Source organism: Phascolarctos cinereus, unplaced genomic scaffold, assembly GCF_003287225.1.
Source record: "Phascolarctos cinereus isolate Bilbo 61053 unplaced genomic scaffold, phaCin_HiC Scaffold_7;HRSCAF=346, whole genome shotgun sequence".
Taxonomy (NCBI): domain Eukaryota; kingdom Metazoa; phylum Chordata; class Mammalia; order Diprotodontia; family Phascolarctidae; genus Phascolarctos; species Phascolarctos cinereus.
Window position 1 is genome coordinate 85,713,362 of NW_027556180.1, and position 19,672 is coordinate 85,733,033.

Sequence of the window (19,672 nt, forward strand, 5' to 3'; positions counted from 1 at the left end):
TATGGTCTTTTTCCCCTTGGTTTGCTCATGTTCCCAGCCAATTACTTAACTTTTAAACTCTTTGTTAAGGTAGGGGTCTGCTTCCAGTGTAGAGAATGTACTGTCCCAAACTTTAGGGGTTCCTGTAAAGCTGTTTTCAGAGATACTTCTAGGGATCTGTAAATTTTCCATTCTTCCAAGGTGGTATGATCAAGGGCGAGGTGTTTACTCATTTCCTGGTCTGGGCTCTGGTCTATGAGTGACCACAAGCACTCTTTTCTGCCTTGGAACTGTGAGGAGGATTGTCTCTTACCACCACCACAAACTCTACCACGCCAGCTCCTTGCCCCAGGACTGCCAGCCAGAACAGTGACCCAGATCCAAGAACGGGCTAAGCAAAAGATTCCTGCCTCAGCACCAGCAAAGAGATCCCTGCAATCCCCCTCTGATCAGTCACTCGATTTCTCCTCTGTCTGTGGGCTGAGATCTCTGAAAGCAGCAGCCACCCCGGGGCTGGGACTGGGGCTGGGACTGAGCTTCTTTCTCACTGAGGTCACAGACCTTTCCTACTGACCTTCTAAGTTATCTTTGGCATTTGTGGGTTGAGAAGTCTGCAAACCACCACAGCTGCCTGTGATTCAGTCCCCTGAGGCCTGTTTCAGGTTGGCAGTGGCCTGGTCTTTGCCTGTGTGCCCACACTGAACTGTGTTCCTCTCCCAGCGTGTCCAATTAACCATCCGGGTTGTCTTGGGCTGGAAATTTGTTTTGCTCTCTTTTTGTGGGTTCTGCTTCTCTAGAATTTGTTTAGAGCCATTTTTTTTTCAGTTATTTGGAGAGGTTTGGGGGAGAGCTCAAGCAAGTCACTGCTTTTACTCCACCATCTTGGCTCTGCCCTGCACCCCCCAACACTCTCAAAACAGTGTTACCTCCATCACAGACCTCCTGTCTGGGTACTTGGTTTAATTCAGTTAGCCTTCTAATCTTTTTGATGAATGCCATTTCTTGAATTTTTTTTTGTTTTATTGAATTCCGTTTCTACTTTGTTGGAAAGCATATCAGAGATTATGATGAGGACTCTCAATGTTCATTTATGGAGAAAAGAGTTTGTTCTATAGACATTTGCAGATACTTTACATTTTTAAAAAATCTGTTCTTTGTCCTTTTTCTAGTTTCATCTTCAAATGCCCTTAAAATAATCTGGTTTTGTTGGAACTCTCATGAAAATTTCTATGAACTTGGTTTTTTCTCTCTACTACTCGATGAGGCAATATTGCTCATAATCCTTCACCATGCTCCTCCAGGAGATTTTTGCAAATGAGTTTATGTTCTGAATGGGTGTTGCTCTTGGCTGCCATCTTTGTCACTCCTCTAGGAGACGAACAGTCCACTAGTAGAGGTGATTTGTAGGCTTTTTTTTTGTTTTATCTTTGGGACTACTGATTTACCTTGGTTAAGCTTCCTTAGAAAATGAAAGCTAATTTTTTTTTAACATATCAAATTAGGTTTGGGGCATTTTTGATATGTACTTTAGACATTTATTTTTACATTAGCTGTTGTTTTTGATAAGTTACTTTAAGTACTTTAAGTAGTTAAAGTACTTAGCACAACCTTTGAGCCCAAAGCTTTCTGGGGAAGTTCAAGCCTGTTCCTATTACATCCTGGACTGAGATTTTCTTTGGTCTCTGGGCAGGGCAGTGTAGTGAGAAGAGCCCTAGGCTAGAAATCAAGAGAAAACTAGGTTTAAGTCTCACCTCTGATGCTAGATGTGACTACAAGCAAATCCTTTAACCTTCTCTGAGCTAGTTTCCTCCTCTGTAAAATGAGGATAATAATACTACCCATAGTGCCTACTTCATGGATTTGGGGTGAAGATCCAATCAAATAATATCTATAAATCCCTTTTATACAACCTTAAAGCAGCTTTTAATTGTTAGCAGTTATTTAGGGCTTCACCTAGTAATAGCTGGTATTTATAGAGGGCTTCAGGGGGTTTAAAAAGTCTTGTACATATATCTCCTTTGATCTTCATGGCAGCCCTGTGAGTGCTATTATTATCATCTCCATTTTACAGATGGGGAAACTGAGGATGGGAGAGGTTAAATGACTCATCCAGGGTCTTAAGCTATTAAGTATTTGAGGTAAAATTTGAACTCAGGTCTTCCTGACTTCAAGTCCAGTGTTCTTACCCATTACGCTACCTATTCATCTAAGGGTTCCAGAATTCCTACTGAGGAAAACAGTAGGTACTTTGAGGGAGAGGAATTAATACTAAACATTCCAAAAAGAAGGTGTGATCTACTGGACAAAGAACTAGGCTGTGGATCAAGAGACCTGTGGGCTGCTCTATCACTGATGGATGGTAAGACCCTTGACAAATAACAATTTCTGAGCCTAAAATTTGTTCGCTATAAAATGGGTATGATGATATCCTACTGAGAGTGAAGTGGGCAGAGTACTAGATGTAGAGTCAGGAAGACCTGGTTCAAGTCCTGCTTTAGAATCTGCTGGCTGTGTGACCCCAGGCAAGTCATTTACTCTCTGTAAGCCTCAGTTTTCTCATCTGTAAAATGGGGGTAATATCTGTACCTCTTGTCCCAAGGGCCATTGTGAAGATCAAATGACATCATGCATGTAAAGCCTTTTCCGAACCTTGAAGCACATGTGTGATAGTTATTATTATAATTACCCCATGACTAATGGGTTTTTAATAAATGTTTTTGAAGGAATGTGATTTGCATACAGTAGGCACTTAATGTTTGTTGAACCAAATTGAATAAATAAATGAAATCACAGAAAATTTATACACATCAAGTATTTTCATCTGTACAAAGCTTATTTTGAAATCCTTGAGAATTAGCCTAGAACAGAAAAAGTACTTAATAAATGCTTGTTGACTGATTTAAACTTAATTTCTGACACTAGGTGTGACTGTGAGTTACTTTCTCTGAGCTACAGCTTTCTCATCTATAAAATCGGGATTTTGATTAACTGGGTATGATTAATTAGATACTATGATTGGTCATATAATAATATATGTGGGCAACTAGGTGGCACAGTGGACAGAGTGCTGGGCCTGGAGTCAGGAAGACTTGGGTTCAAATCTGACCTTGGATGCTTATAGCTATGTGACTCTAGGCAAGTCACTTAACCCTGTTTTGCCTCAGTTTCCTCATCTGTAAAATGATCTGGAGAAGGAAATGGCAAACCACTCCAGTATCTCTGCCAAGAAAACCCCAAATGGGGTCATGGAGAGTCGGACTCGACTGAAACAACTGAATAACAAAAAACATAATATCTCACTACTCTGAGCATCAACTAGGATATTGCAAATATCAAAAAAGAGACAGTGCTGTCACCAAGGTAAGTAGGAAGAGTTTTGCTAAGTTCTAGAATTTGTAGAATTTCCTCAAGCTAACAGATCATAGATTTAGATCTGGAACAAACTTCATTTTACAGAGGAAGGAGCTGAGGACTGGAGAGAATAAGGAACTTTTACAGCTCCCTGTAGGGAATAAGTGATGGAACCAGGATTTGAACCCTGGTCTTTTGACTCCAAGATCATCTATTTCAACACATGTTACTTTACAAAGGAGGGAACACCCAGCTTTGCAATCTCAGAGACATCCTCAACTTCCTTCCTCTCCTTCATTGCATGGTTTCACTCCCTTGCCAAATCTTGCCCTTTCTAACTCTTTGCCAAATCTCACAACCAACCATCTTTTTCCTTCTCTGGACTTATACCATAACCACTCTTGTATAGGCCCCTTGTCACCTCTTGCTTGAATTACAGCAGTCCCCTACCTGGTTGATGCCTTGATTCAAACTTTCTAATCCATTCTCCGCACAGAAGCCAAAGGGATAATCCAAAAGTACAGATCTGACCCTGTCACTCTCTCATTCAGAAAAAGCTCTCCTGACTCTTTTCTATTGTCTCTAGGAAAAAATATAATCCCCTCTATATGGCTTATAAAGCTTTTCACAGACTGGCTCTAGAATACCTTGCTGGATTTATTACATATCAATCCCTTCCACACATTCTGCATTCCAGTCAAATTGGCCTATTTGTTTATTCCTCGCACATGACATCCCTTCTCTCATTTGTGTGCCTTTGCACAGACAGGAAACGCTCTCCTTTCTGACCTCCCTGTCTTCGAAGCTCTATTTTTCTTCAAAGCTCAGCTCAAGCATTGCTTTCCTCAATCCCTAGGTGCTAGCGCTCCCTTCCAAAATTCCTTTGAATTTCATTTGTTGCCCAGTCACGTTGGTTGTTTCTGCCTTTGTAACATCTCTTGTACAATTTCCCTCTTGTGACATTGCCTGGTCCAGGCCCTCATGTCATACCTAGATGGTTGAAATAGCCTGCTGGTTGGTATCTCTCCTCTCCAGCCCATCCTCCATTCAGATGTCATATTCATCTTCCTAAAAGGCAGGTCTGACCATGTCACCTTCTCATTCAATAAACCCCATCGGCCCCTTTTTACCTCTACTATCAAATAGAACATCTTTTGTTTGATTGTTAATGTTCTTCATGACTTGGCTCCTTCCTACCTTTCCAGTCTTTTAATACTTTATTCGCCTGTATTTACTGTTCAATCTGGTGGCACTGGCCACCATGACAGTCCCCCTTCTACTCCTGAGCATGTTCACTGACTGTCCCCTATGCCTGGAATTCTCTCCCTCCTTATCCCTGACTTCTTTGACTTCCTTCAGGTCCTCCTTTCTACAAAAGCCTTTCCCAGTCCCCCTGGGCTCATGCCTTCTGTGTGTTGATTCTCCCCAGTTTACCCTGTATATAGCATGTTTGTACATAATTGTTTGCATATTGTCTCCCCCATTAGACTGTGACCTCCTCAGAGACAGTAGGGACTGTCTTTGTGCTTTTCTTTGGGTCTCTAGTGCTTAGCATAGTGCCTGGAACATAGGAGGCTCTTAATAAATACCTGTTAACCGACTCATTAATAAAGTTAAATTAATATTAATAAAGGAGGCAACTAGGTGGCTCAGTGGATAGAACTCTGGGCCTAGAGTCAGGAAGACTTGAGTTCAAATCCAGTCTCAGATACTTAATAGCTATGTGACCCTGGGCAAATCATTTGATCCTGTTTGCCTCATTTTCCTCATCTGTAAAATGAATTAGAGAAGCAAATGGCAAACCACGCCCCTATCTTTGCCAAGAAAACCCCATGGACAGTGTGGTACACAGGGTCATGAAGAAGTGGACATGACTGAACAAAAACAATAACATTAGTAAAGTTAAAATTAGTGGCAGAGACCAAACTAGAACCCAGATTGTCTGACAGTCTAGTGCAGGAGTAGGGAACCTGTGACCTTGAGGCCACTGTACTTGGGTGCAGCCTTTTGACTGAGTACAAGATTTACCAAAAAATTCCCATTTATTAAGGGAATTTGTTCTGTGAAGTTTGGATTGCGTCAAAGGGCTGCACTTGAGGACCTAGAGGGCCACAGATTCCCCACCCTTGGTCTAGTGCGTTCTGTGTTATGCCTTCACTATGTTACCAGTAATAAAACATTTCCACTTGGGGTGTTTTCTGATGCCTAATTAGAATCCAAAGCTCTACCAAAAAGGAAAGTGTCATTATCCTCCGTTTTACTTGCAACAAAACCAAGGTCATGAGAGAAAAATTTTCTCGCTTAGTACTTGTTATACTCACATCTATTATTTACTGAACAACTCCAGGCCATACGTTTTGGAGCCGTTCAGGAGATAACCAGAGGCATTAGGTCAGTAGACTATGTAGAACAATGAACCAAACTCCTCTATAGGTTCTTTTAGCCTGAATCAACAGCTAACAGCATCTTCAAGACATGTAAAAGGTTTGTGTCCTCACTGATTCTATTTCAGGGAATTCGAAATGTCAGAAGCCTAGTCTGGCTTATAAGGTCCCTTCCAGCTCTAAATCTATGATTCTGTGACTCTGAGAGAAATGACGGAGCAGTAGATCTCACCTGATCCAACCATCATTATCACCAGAACTGGGCTGGATCCTCGGATTTCCAGGTCCATTTCTAGGTGGCACAGAGTCTGACTCTTCATGACCCCATTTAGGGTTTTCCTGCCAGACACACTGGAGTGGTTTGCCATTTCCTTCTCTAGCTTATTTTACAGATGAGGAAACTGAGGCAAATAGGGTAAATACATGGTATCGTGGACAGAGTGCTGGATGTACAGTCAGAAAGACCTGAGTTTGAATCCTACCTCAGGAACTTATCAGCTGTATGACCCACAGGCAAGTTACTTAACCTTTGCCTGCCTCAGCTTCTTCAATTGTAAAAGGGTAATAACAATAGCATCTATCTCACAGGGTGGCTGGGAGGATCAAAGGAGATTGTGTGTGTGTGTGTGTGTGTGTGTGTGTGTGTGTGTATGTATATATACATACACACATACATATAAAGCTTTTTGCAAACCTTCAAACATTGTATAAAGGTTAGCTACTACTATTATTGTTTAGTTCCCATCATTTTATTACTTTGCTCTCTAACACTCCCTACATCAGGAAAACTATCCATTTCAAGAGAGGGCTATAAAATATTAAGAATTATTTTAGCTATTGTTAAGATCAGCAAGTGCCCCCTTCTTAGGAGGTGGTTTATGATTTTCCACTTCCTTGTCCTCTACCAGACAAATCCAGACATTTCCTTGATCTGTACCCAACAGGTGATGCTGATTACCAGCCTAATTCATCCTTTCTTGATGTGCTATAAACTGCCTGGTTTTTTTGTGTGTGTTCTTTCTGATAAAACAGGAGATCTGAGGGTTTCTGAAGCTGTTTTGATTCAGTACAGGAATGTAGCAACTGAAATTCCTGTATGTGTGGATATAAAACTCCTAGTATTCTCAGTGTGAGATCACCTTCAGTAACGGCGTAATGTCAATGTACTGTTCACTCATGTAAAATTCTTTCCTGTTTGAACATACCAGCTCTTTATTTATAAAACTTTGAGACTCCCCTGTCTTCAGCACAGCTGCCTCCAAGGACTGAGGGGCTCCCTGGGAAGAGAAACAGAGCACCTGACTTTCAGAGAAATGATATACAGCAGGACAAGAGCTAGTCTACATCCCCAAATATTTATAGAAAGCAATTTTCATCATTGAAATGCAAATGGTAGTGTGAACATTTTAACCACTGAAGGCATATAAGAATGTGAAACATGAAACAGAAAGTTGAGCTTGGCTATATTGCTTTCCATGGAGGCTGGGTGGGGGAGGTAGGGAGGGGGAAGGGAAGGTATCCAGACCCGTGGGACCATCTTATAAGTTAGGCTGCCTTCTAATAAGATCCAAGAGGATCTTGGTACTACTACAGAAGCCATCCAATATGACCATTGACTTTGACTCTGTAGCAAAAAGGGTCATTGTGAAGTCTCAGTTGGTATGTAATGACCAATCTTGACCACAGAGAACAGATGATGAATAGCACCCTAGAGATGTGGGGAATTGTGGGTGCAAAGTGCGAGAAAGAGTTGCTGTGTCGGTCAGTTTTGCTTAATGGTCTATTATAAGGGTTAGTTACAATGAGTTACTGCTCATTGTGTTGGGGTGAGGGAAGTATAACTAGACGTGACGATGCTATAAAAAAACAAATGTCGTCCATAAAACATTTAGTTAAAACATCAATAAAAAAAATTAGCTTGTCGAGGGGGCAAAGATAGGATAGGGGAGCCCCATGAAGGTCGACTATAATTAGTCAAGACCTACATCACTTTGTACTTAATCATCTTTAGTTGTTTTCCCATGTCAGTCCATAAAATATGGCATATGGATATATAGAGGAAAGAGCATTGAATTTGACCTAGGAAAAGTTCTGGCTTCTAATTTCTATGTTTACTAGCTGAATGATCATGGACAAATCACTTAATCTCTTTGAGTCTCAGTTTCCTTATCTGTAAATTGGTGATTCTTGTATCTACCTACTTCATGGGGTTGTGAGGATCAGAGGAGATAATGTGGGTAAAGTGCTACATAAATACCCATTATTATTGTTGTTATTATATTGTTAGTCAGAGCAACTTAGGAATATTATCTCCATTTTATAGAGGGCCAAAGTAGCCCACCAACTCACCTCAAGTCAGGAACTGAATCATGTTTGTAGCCAGGTAGACTGTATCTCACTTCTAAGGCCATATTGTTACCCATTTCCACCCATGTAAAGATGCCATCACTTTTCAAAGGCTCATAGATTAGAGCTGGAAGGGTCATTAGAGGTCACCATATCCAATCCCTTCATTTTATAGATGAGGAAACTGAAGCCTAGGGAGTTCAAGTGACTCACCAGATAGTAAGCTGGAGAGCTGGGATTTGAACCCAGGTCTTATGACTCCAAATCCCTTTCTCTGTCCACTGAATCATACAGCCTTCAGGTTACCACATGTGTGATAACAATTGTATCCCAAAGGTAAAAGCTATACATAATGGTCAGCCTCAGGTGGGCTTGGCTGGGGAGGGAGGATAGGGAAGAAGCAGAGATTTATGGGAAGCTTGCATTAACAACCAGAGGCCAGTCTTAGCCACAGCACTGTTTTCTTAATTCAAGAGGGAAAAGTTGATTTTCCTGGCCAATTTGTCAACTTCTCAGGTCATTGCAGGGGCCACAAACATTCATACATTATGAGATCATAATGGGTGTGTATTCGATCATTCCTATATTTTCTAAGAGACTATCTTTCAGATGTCTCCCCATCCAGTCATAAATTCTCTCTCCCCCTCCTCAACGCATGACATTTTGTGTTGTTTTTAAGAATTAGTGATGAATTAGAAATTGTTAGGCCTCCACAAGCCACCATCCTTTCAATGAATGCCCACACCCATTTGTTTTGAAATGTGGCTAGAGATGGAAAGTTTTCAGGACAGATTCCTATCCAATTTCTTGTCATCTCCACCATATATTGGGTTAGGTTCTCATTTGGAGATGAGCACCTCCCCTTTTCCAGATCAAATGAGTAGAGCGGGTCCAAACTGGAATTAGACAAAGGATTCTCATTTTCCACCCCGCCAAACATCATGCATGAATCATAAGACAGAATGTTTTAAGTCAGATATTCGGAATGGGGAGAAAATTTTCCACTTCTCTTGAAGGCAACAGTAGTATAGGCTGGAGGGTGAGGAAGGAATGTCATGAATAGCTCCCATGACTTGCAACTATCTGTCCTTTCTCTGGGCTGGAACAGCTGGGGAAAATGTGGCAAAATCTCCCCTAGATGACTAGGTCCACACTTTTTTTAATAAATAAAAATGCCTAACCATATAGTAGTTCTCTTTAATATTTAATGTCAATTAACTATTCTGTTTGAGTCATTTCAGTTGTATCTGACTCTGCGACCTGATGTGGAGTTTTCTTGGCAAATATCCTGGAATGGTTTGCCATTTCCTTCACCAGCTCAATTTATAGATAAGGGAACTGAGACAAACAGGGTTAATGGCTTGGCCAGGGTCACACAGCTAGCAAGTGTCTGAGGCCAGATTTGAACTCAGGAAGATGTCTTTCTGACTTCAGGCCTGGCACTCTATCCACTGGGCTACTTAGTTATCCCAAGTGCTACAACTTCTTCAAAAAGATGAGAAGAGATCCTTTTGAAGACATTAAATAACATTTATAAAGATGAGGATGAGAGGCAGAATGTTGTAATAGAGAATAGATAGAGTTGGCCTTAGAATCAGCCACACCTGGGTTCAAGTCCTGCCTAAGACACATTCTGACTATATAATCCTGGGTAAGTCATTTAGCCTATCAATACCCCAGTCAACTCCTAGAAGACTATAAAGTGTCTGGAATTTCTTTATTGGCAGTTCTCTCCAATTATGAAGTCATAGGTATGGACCAAAAAACTATATATAGATGATACTTTTTCATATAGAGTCTGTATGACCCATTGGTTTATAACTGATGACTGTAATTCTGCTCTAGTGCCTAACCCGTAGATGATGATTAAAGGTGTGTACGAATATGGGATGGAAGGATGCAGCAATAGGATATAGAGATAGGAGGAAAATGTAGACCTTCAGAGATACTGTAAAAAAGAAAGACAAAATAGAAACTGGGAAGAATGCCATGATATTAATTTTTTTTTTGGAAAGTAGCATAATAATAACACTTTACATTTCTGTATTACTTTAAGGTTAGCAAAATGCTTTCCTCACAAAGTAGGTATGAGGTAGCTAGTACAGGTTTTATTATCCCCATTTTACAGGTGGAGAAACCAAGGCTTTGAGAAATCAGATGACTTGTCCCTGGTCGCATAGCTTTTGAGTATCTTGGGCAAAATCGAATGCCATGTCTCTAGACTCTAAGCCCAGCACTCTATCCACTATATAGCCTTAATCACTGAATGGGTGTTGCTTCAGTCAAACTGAGACCTGGGAGGGGCCTTAGCTTGCAAAGGCCAATGTCTCCCCCAGCATCTAGGGCCATGTCCAGTCGTCCTGATCTATATCTTGCCACTGGACCCATATGGCTCTGGAGGAGAAAGTGAGGCTGGTGACTTTGCACAGCCCTCCCTCACTTAAATCCAATTCATTTGCAAGTCATTGCATCATCTTCCTGATGTCATGGTCCTCTTTAATAACAAAGAACAAATAGCAACAATAATAAAATGGATATTTACTACCATGGCGTAGTTAGTATAAAGCAATTCTCCAAATTCTGACATCATTCCAGAAGTACGTGGAAAGTCTGGGGAAAGTGGGCTCAAGCTTAGTGAGTTGCTAGGAAGAACTCATAGTTTCTGGTTGTTAGAAGGCCTTTACTTAAGGCACTCATGAATTCTCTCCTCATTCATCAGTCTTGATACAGCTTCTCTGCTGTGCTCTTTGTAGAGTCTCCAAGCTACCTTTCCTCAGTGGGTCTACTCTTTCCTTGGTTCCTAATACTTCATCAGCTATTCCAGTTATACTACTAGATTGGGATGCTGATAAGATCAAAGCTCTTTTAGCCTCACAAATTCACAAGGAGAATTAGTAACGGAGAGGGAGGAGACCAAGGCTGAGGCCAAGGAGCTTCTCCTTCCTCTTGCCCACTCCTTCTCCAAAGCTATTCCTTCTTAGGGATTTTCCTGGAGACTTCGACCATAAACCCACCAGATCCTTGAATGCTTGATTCCAAACTAACTCACTGGTATTGCACACGCCTCCCAGAGCGTGACCAAGTCCCTCAACCAATCCAGACAGACCTCCTTTCACGTCTAGTTGAAATGTTATTGATTGATTGGCACAACAGAGGTGTCTGGCCTTGTCCACACCTCTGATTGATTGATTCAATCAAGATGCGTTTTTTACCTGAGAATGGCATCAGAGCTAAGTTGGTTGGTATGATTTGTTGAATGAATTACAAAGGATTACGGGAATGATTGATGAGTGTTTAACAGAAGGATAACAGTTTAACAGTTTGAAAAGCGTTTAACTGAAAGTTTTTATTTTCCATATATGTGTTTGTTGTCCATATGTAAACTGTTTTTATATTTCTCCTTTAAAAACACATATAAATCTATTTCTTCAATTAAAAAACAAACAAGCAAACCCACAACCCCAAGGGGATCCATGAACAGATTTGTTAAAGTATATTTGAATAGCACATGGGGAGGTATTGCTGACATTTAAAAGGACATTTCTTCTAACCAATATAAGGACTAATCTTTACTCTGCTAGGGTGTATGAGGACCCACATGCCAGGGAAGATTACAGATCATGTATTTTAGAGCTGGACAGTATCTTGAGGTTTCTCTTGTTTTAAACAACACAATTTAGTTAAAAGCTAGTATAAATGCTACATAAAATTTTAGAGGTATCTTGTTAAATAAATCCCATCCTTATCTGCTCCTTCCTAATTTTTACCTAGCTAATTACCTCCCTGACCTAAATCAGATGTTTTTGGAGGTAAGATGAGAAGGTATGTACCGGGAAACCTTCCCAATTTTTACCCTCCCCATCTACCTTCTCATCTTTTATAACTTAGAATTTGACTAAGACCAGCAGTTGTCAAAGTATTGACTGAGGACCTCTGGGTGTCCCTGAGACCCTTTCAGAGGGTCCATGAGGTTGAAACTAGTTTGATTATAATGATACTAAAATATCTTAATTTCTAATATGGCCTTTGTTGCTGTTCAGTCGTTCAGTTGTATCTGACTCTTCGTGACTCTGTGGACCGACTGTTCATGAGGTTTTTTTGGCAAAGGTCCTAGAGGGGTTTGCCATTTCCTTCTCCAGTTTTATGCAGGGAGGGGTTAAGCGACTTGCCTAGGGTCACACAGGTAGGAAATGTCTAAGGCCAAATTTGAACTCAGGTCTTTCTGATTTCAGGCCCAGTGCTCTATCCACTGTGTTACCTTGCTACCCAATATGGTATATATTGGTAGATATAACTGACATAAAAAAATCCTCTTTGAGGGGGCCTTAATAATTTTTAAGGGTGTAAAAGTGTCCCGAGACCCCAAAAGTTTCAGAACATCTGTACTAGACCTGGAACTAGAAATAAAACCCTAGATCTTTTTATCCTCAAGGAGGAAATGAAGTTTTAAACACAAGTAACTAAGGTCTGCATCTGCCCATTTTGGCTTCTCAGGGACCCCTTATTGGGGTTCCCCATCTCATGCCTATGACAGCAAGAGGGCCTCTTGTCACCCAATTAAATGAGTTGTTAACACTTGGTGTTTGAATGCCTGCCACTCAGCTTTCTCTGATACTAAGCTGACAAGCTTCTGAAGCCCCATGGGCACACTTGGTGCTAATGTCTGTGCGTCCCCAGTCTGAGAGATCCTTCTCCATTATCTCCAACATACCTCGAGTGAAGAAAGGGAGAGATCCCTTGCCAAAGCTCATACTGTACAGCCAGGGTTTTGAATCATTCTTGCCGCATCAAACTACTTTGCACATAAGGGATTTCCCAACCAATGAGCAAGTAAGATTTGTTCTGCTGAGAACCAGACTCATCTACTAAGCAGCCACAAAGTGAAATCTCAGCTTTTTTTCTCTTTTGCAGTGCTATTAAATCAGCATGGGGGCCGGACAAATCCAAGTCAGTTTGTCACTTTGGGGTGGGGTTGTCCAAAGCAAAGAGGCAGTTGCGGTACAATACAGTGGGCTCCAAAGTGGGGGCTCTGGCTCCTTGGGTGGGGAGGCGGGGGTTGCGTCATGACCCCCAGGGGCCGTAGCATTGCTGGAAGGGGTATGTGATAACTAGTTGAAGGGTGGGAAGATGGTGACCTTCAACCCACCCAAAGACAGCCACTGGTGGGACCTATCTATGAGACAACCAGACAAGGAGCCCTTTTCCCTTTAAACCCTAACACTCTCCCATCCCAGCCCCTCTTCTGCTAGGAAGCTCGCAACTTCTACCTTTTGAGGTCGTCCCTTTGGAAGAGTTTCCCACAAAGCAAGTTGACAGGTGACATTGGAAAAATTCTCCCCCTTTCCAGATCAGAGTTGGGGAGTGAGGGGAGTGACTGGGCAGGAAGGACCCCAGCTCACCTTTTCTCTTTGGATGGGATGTCACACAGGATAAGTAGGTGTGGATGGGAGGTTTTCTGCATTTCATATCTTAGTACAGTATTACCCCTTTGAATCACCTCTTAGGAATTTCCCTGTTTCTTTTGAGAACATGATTCTCCTTTTAGCTGCCCAAGGTTGTGTAATTCTCAGTCTCTCATTTTTATTCATCTCACACAGTCAAGCAATTGCCAAATCTTATCATTTCCACCTTCACAACATCTCTTCCACCTGTCTTACCTGATTATTGTAATACCCTCCTATTTAGAAGGGCAGTGAGGTGGAGCAATGAATAAAGTGCCAGGTCTGGAGTCAGGAAGACTCATCTTCCTGAGTTCAAATTTGGCCTCAGACACTTACTAGCTGTGAGACCTTGGGCAAGTCACTTCACCCTATTTGTCTCAGTTTCCACATCTGTAAAATGAACTAGAGAAGGAAATGGCAGACCACTCCAGTATATTTGCCAAGAAAACCACAAATGGGGTCATGGAGAGTTGATATGGTTAAACTACCACCACCTATTTAGTATCTCTGCCTTAAGTCTCTTTTTTTGGCTTCCATAACACTTTACTGACTTATATTTAGCTTGCAGTTCACTAAGACCCCCGTAGCTTTAACTTCTGTATAACCATGCTCCCCCTATGAGAAGCTAGATGGTGCAGTGGATAGATCACCTGACCTGGAGTCACGAAGATTTGAGTTCAAATCCATCCTCAGACACTTACTAGCTGAGTGTCCCTGGGCAAGTCACTTAACAGTTGTTTGCCTTAGTTTCCTCTCTGTAAAATGAGGAATAATAATAATAATAATTATAGGATAATAATAGTACCTAACTCCCAGGGTTATTGTGAGGACCAAATGAGCTATTTGCAAAGGCCTTAGCACAGTGTCTGGCACTAGCACAGAGCAGGCACTATATAAATGATAACCATTATTATTATTGTTATCTTATATTTAGAGAGCTGATTTTTTTGTACTTTAGTACAAGACTACATTTATCCTTATGGAATTCCATCTTACTTGATATAACCCATTGTTATGTTAATTCGTCATGTTCCCTCTGCTAGTTTTCTTGCCCAGCTCTGCATCATCTGCAGATCTGATGAACATATCATCTATCCAGGGGTGGGGAACCTGCAGCCTAGAGGCCACGTGTAGTCCTCAAGTGCAGCCTTTGACTGAATCCAGACTTCACAGAACTCTGAGGACCTAGAGGCCACATGTGGTCCCCAAGTGCAGCCTTTGACTGAATCCAGACTTCACAGAACTCTGAGGACCTAGAGGCCACATGTGGCCTCGAGGCCGCAGGTTCCCCCCCCCCCCCATATCTTTATCCAAGTCATCAGTATGAATGTTAAGTGGCTCCTGGCCAAACATAGATTCTCCCTGGGCTACTTCACTGGAAACTTCCTGCCACACAGACATTAAACTCTTAACTGTTTGAGTCCAGTCATCCAACGAGTCCTGAATGCAACTAATTGTGTGATTGTCTAACACGTATCTCTCCATCGTCTCTACAATTACAGTATGAGATGCTTAATCAAAAGCTTTTCTAAAGTCTAGGTAAACTACATCCACGGCATTTTCCTCATCTACTAATTTAGTTATCTTGTCAGAAAAGGAAATGAGATTAGCCTGGCATGACTTCTTCTGGATGAAGCCCTTTTTATCTCTTTTTAATCACTGCTTCTCATTCTGTAATTCATCAACTGTCTCTGTAATCATTCATGCTCTAATTTCCCCAGGAATTGAAGTGACTGGGTTATAGCTTGGAAACTCTTCTCTTACCTTTTTTGAAAACTAGAACATTTAACCTTCTGCAATCTCATTGTACCTTTTCAATTTGCAATGGTCTCTCAAATATCTTTGATAGTGGGCTCAGCAATCACATCCCTGCCTGGGCACAGAGTAGTTACTTAATAAATGCTTATTGGCTGACTGATCCAGCTTAGTATAGATTGGCAGGTCAATACAGCATTCTGATTCCTTATAAGTCACAGGCCTTGGGTTGCTGTATTCCTCTGCCAATGGATAAATTCTAAGTCATAGGCAGTATTAGAAATATTTAAACAGTGAAATAGCTTCAGTTTGGTCTCCTTAAGATATCAGGGAAGGTCACCCTTGGTTGACCTGTCATCCATTCATCTCATCTTCGAACTAAAAACCTCAGTTATCATTCAGTATCACAATACATTAACAGTTCCCAAGGGGACCCAGACTATGGGGAGTCTCATATTGCTGTATAAGGCTGCCAGAAATCTGCTATATTCTGTGTAGGCTGTTGCCTGTGCCCTGGTTTTCCTGACAGTTAACGGATAAAGTAAACAATGGCTTTTAAAGAAGCTCCCCTGGTCATATTGACCTTTTACCAGAATCTGAAGTGAAAAAGGAGGAGGAACAAAAGGAGGAGGAGGGAAAGGAGAAGGAGAAGAACAATAACAAGAAGGAGAAGGAGAAGGAAGAAGAGGAGGAAGAGGAAGAAGAGGAAGAGGAGGAAGAGGAAGAAGAGAAGAAAAAGGAGGATGAGGAGAAGGAGAAGGAAGAAGAGGAGGAAAAGGCAGAGGAGGAAGAGGAGAAGAAGATGAAGGAGGAGGAGGAGAATAAAAGGAGTAAAAGGCAGAGGAGGAGGAGAAGGAGAAGGAGAAAGAGGAGGAGGAGGAGAAGGAGAAAGAGGAGGAGGAGGAGAAGGAGAAGGAGGAGGAGGAGGAAGAGGAGAAGAAGAAGAAGAAGAAAGAAGAAGAGGAGGAGGAGGAGGAGGAAGAGATGGAGGAAGAGGTGGTGGTGGTACTATACTGATAACAATAAATCTGTATCAGCCACAAAAGAGATAGCATGCAGCCTTACAAACTCCCTCTCCCTTCCTGCCACCACCTATCCACTTACTTGACTAAGTGCAAGTCGGATGGGTAAACTCATAAAGGCAGGAAACTGTGTACTTCATTAAAAAAAATCATCAAATGAGGATTTTACATTTTCCCTGTTACTTTAATAAACAGATCCCGGTGTGTAGAATAGGCTAGATTAGGAGAAGAAATCCAATGCTTTCATCTCCTTATCTTATCTCTAAAATGAGGATAATACTGGGTTTTTGACTAAAGAGAATCTATATATTCTTTGTCCTTAGACAGAAAGCAGATCTTATTCTTAAATTCTAATTGTCATACACATGACAGTTCCATTCATGTGAATAAACATTTATTAAGCACTTACTATGTGCAATGCACTGAACTAGGTACTGGGGATAAATTTTTTTTAAATGGGAAAAATAGCCATCACCTCCAGGGAGCTTATGTTCCATTGGGGACTGCAACACGAGCACTGGTATGTCAATACAATTTAATTTGAGGAGGGAGAAAGCAGTAAGGGAACATCGGGAACGTTTCCCTTAGGAGGAAGCACCAGAGCTGAGTTCTCAAGGAAGCCTTGTCCTCTTCCGGTCTGATTAATTTAACACTTTGTTGATATACCTTTGTTAACATAACAGGATCTTTGTTGACTCTGGCTTTAAAGGAACTAAAAAACCTGAATCATACTCTCTCTCCCCCCCCCAGGGAAGATGTGGGACAGTTTCATCCAAATGGGCTAATTTTGCTTTAGACTACAGATTTGCATTCTTCTGTGGGATAATGTGGTCCATTCTCTGAATAGAGTGGGGAGCAGGGAAGAAGGAAAGCCAAGACACAGAGCAGAGGTTAGACAACCTTGCCATCACTCCAGCATTGGACCTTTACTGTGTGGTTTGGTTGGAATAAGGATAAAATGAGATATTATTTGTAAAGTGCTTTGTAAATCTTAAAGCATTATATGAATGCTAGCTTTATTATTTTATTATTATTATTATTGTTATTTTGCTTCAGGTTCTACAGATGTCCAGATCAGACAAGTACAGGTAGGTCAGCCCTGTTCTTGCTAAAGTCCAGAAGTTCTTTTGTAAACTGTTTTGGAATTCTAGGGCATTTCCCCATAGAAACAATAAATTAGCAGTCAGCTTCCCAGGCTAGTCCACAGAAGTCTATTCAATTCCTAAGTGTTAGTGTTACTATTAGCTTGAATTCTGCAGCCAGGAGGTAGACAGGTGGTGACTTAGAAAAGGCCAGCAGAATACCTGGTATCATCAGGACAGGTACTAGAAACAAAACATTAACTAAGGCCCTTGTACAAAACTAAAATGCATCTTCAGTTAGAATACTGTATGTCGTCTACTGGTCTTACAGAAAGACGTTACTGTAGATCTGACAACAGAATACTTAAAATGCTCGAGGAAGTTGAGAGAGGGGGCATAGCCAATGAGGAGAGATGAAAATGTCTAGGATTCCTTAGTTTGCACTGATGGAGGCTGAGGGGGGATTTGAGAGCATTATGTGGAACACAGGGTATGAAATGCAGACTTGTTAACCCAGAACCAAGACACTAGAACTGGGGAGCCTTCCTGAAACTTGAAAGCAGCAAATTTAGGACAAATATAAAGAAATATTATTAAATTACACGGGGGCTTTTATTTTCAAGAAGTGGTAAATATAAGCTTATTCCAAAAAAGATAAGAAAATTCATGGATAATAAGAGTTATTAAATGAGTGATTCACAGAAGTCAGAAGATGTTTAAATAAAATGCAATCTACATGAGGCATTTTTATTTCTGTCTTTATACTTTCAGAGCCTAGCTAACACAATCCCATAGCCTAGCCTGGCACATAATAGGAAAGGGAAGGGAACATGCATTTTCTAAGTGTGTGCTTTACAAATATTTTCTGATCCTCCCAATAATCTTGAGATGTAGGTGCTGTTATTATCATCCCTATTTTACAGTTGAAGAAAATGAGGCATGTAGTGGTAAGTGACTTGCCCAGGTCCATACAGCTACTTAAGTGCCTGATGCTAGATTTTAATTTAGGGCTTCCTGACTCTAAGCCTAGTGCTCTATCCACTGTTCCAATCAGGAGCTTAATAAGCCTATGGCAGCACTTAACCTTGTTTGCCTCAGTTTCCTCATCTGTAAAACGAGCTGGAGAAGGCAATGGCAAACCACTCCAGTATCTTTGCCAACACAACCCCAAATGGGGTCACAAAGAATTGCCCATGATAACACAAGTCTTCCTGAATCCAACAGGTGTAGGGGAGAGGGGAGGAGGAGATAACTACTATACACTACATTATGCTGCCTCATTGATGTAAGGATCGTGGCCACTTTATTTTATATCCTTTTTATGGATGAAGAAATTAAGAGTCAGAGAAATTAAACAATTTGTTCAGCTATTAAGAGGTAGGATTTGAACCTACCTTTTATGGTTATGACACTATATCTTTGCAAGTTAAATACATCCTCTCTTCTTTCCCCCCCCCCCAGCCCCAGGCAATCGGGGTTAAGTGACTTGCCCAGGGTCACACAGCTAGTAAGTCTCTGAGGCCAAATTTGAACTCAGGTCCTCCTGATCCTGGTGCTCTGTCCACAGCACTATCTAGCAGCCCCCCACACATCCCCTCATAATCTGACTGCTCTAGGCCTGGAGTCCTGTTGCTCAGCACACTCAGTATAGTATTTAATGACACAGTCTGGCCCAGTGGAAACACCATCGGAGTAGGAATTTAAAAAAAATTTTTTTGGAGTAGGAATTTAAGACCCAATTTTTCCACTAACTACTGTGTGACTTTGGACAAGTCTTTACCTCCTTAGGTTTCAGTTTCTTCATTTGAAAAATAAAGGGATTGGACTAGTACTTCGAGGTTCTCTCCAGCTCTGATATTCCATTGAATTCCATTTCTCACTTCAGTATTCCTTTTAAGAGACTTGATAGTCCTAAATCCCTCAGCTTCTCCATGTGCATAGTGCCTAACCATTTATTCATTTGTCATTCTATTCTTGAAGTTAGAAATATGTCACAGTATTAGGTCAACTAGTCTTGTAAAATGGGAAAAAACCAAACACAAAGACACTGCAAAAAGGATTGGTGATAAATTGGTGATAAAGGGTTGTTTGGTTACCCTTACCTAGAGCTAGAACAAGTAAAGGAAAACTTTGGAGTGGTGAGGAAGGTTAAAACCGAGGATATAAAAAGTGGATGAAGTCATTCTTCCTCTTTTCTAAGGGGGATGCTAGAAGAGGAATGCACTGGGGGAAACCCCATTAAAGCTTGGCTCTTGTCTGTGGTATTCTTTCCTGACAACATCTCCGGAGAGCTCTGCACCTCCTCAGTGCCT

General features: G+C 41.3%; 1 protein-coding gene across 1 annotated transcript in view; it reads right to left on the bottom strand.

Moving 5' to 3' along the window:
* The window catches only part of KIAA2012 (KIAA2012 ortholog), a 162,921-nt gene that overhangs the window by 58,585 nt on the left and 84,664 nt on the right, over window positions 1-19,672 (bottom strand). Inside the window, 1 exon segment of the mRNA XM_078147661.1 lies at window positions 6,854-6,991. Within this exon segment, the coding sequence (XP_078003787.1) occupies window positions 6,854-6,991 (138 nt within the window).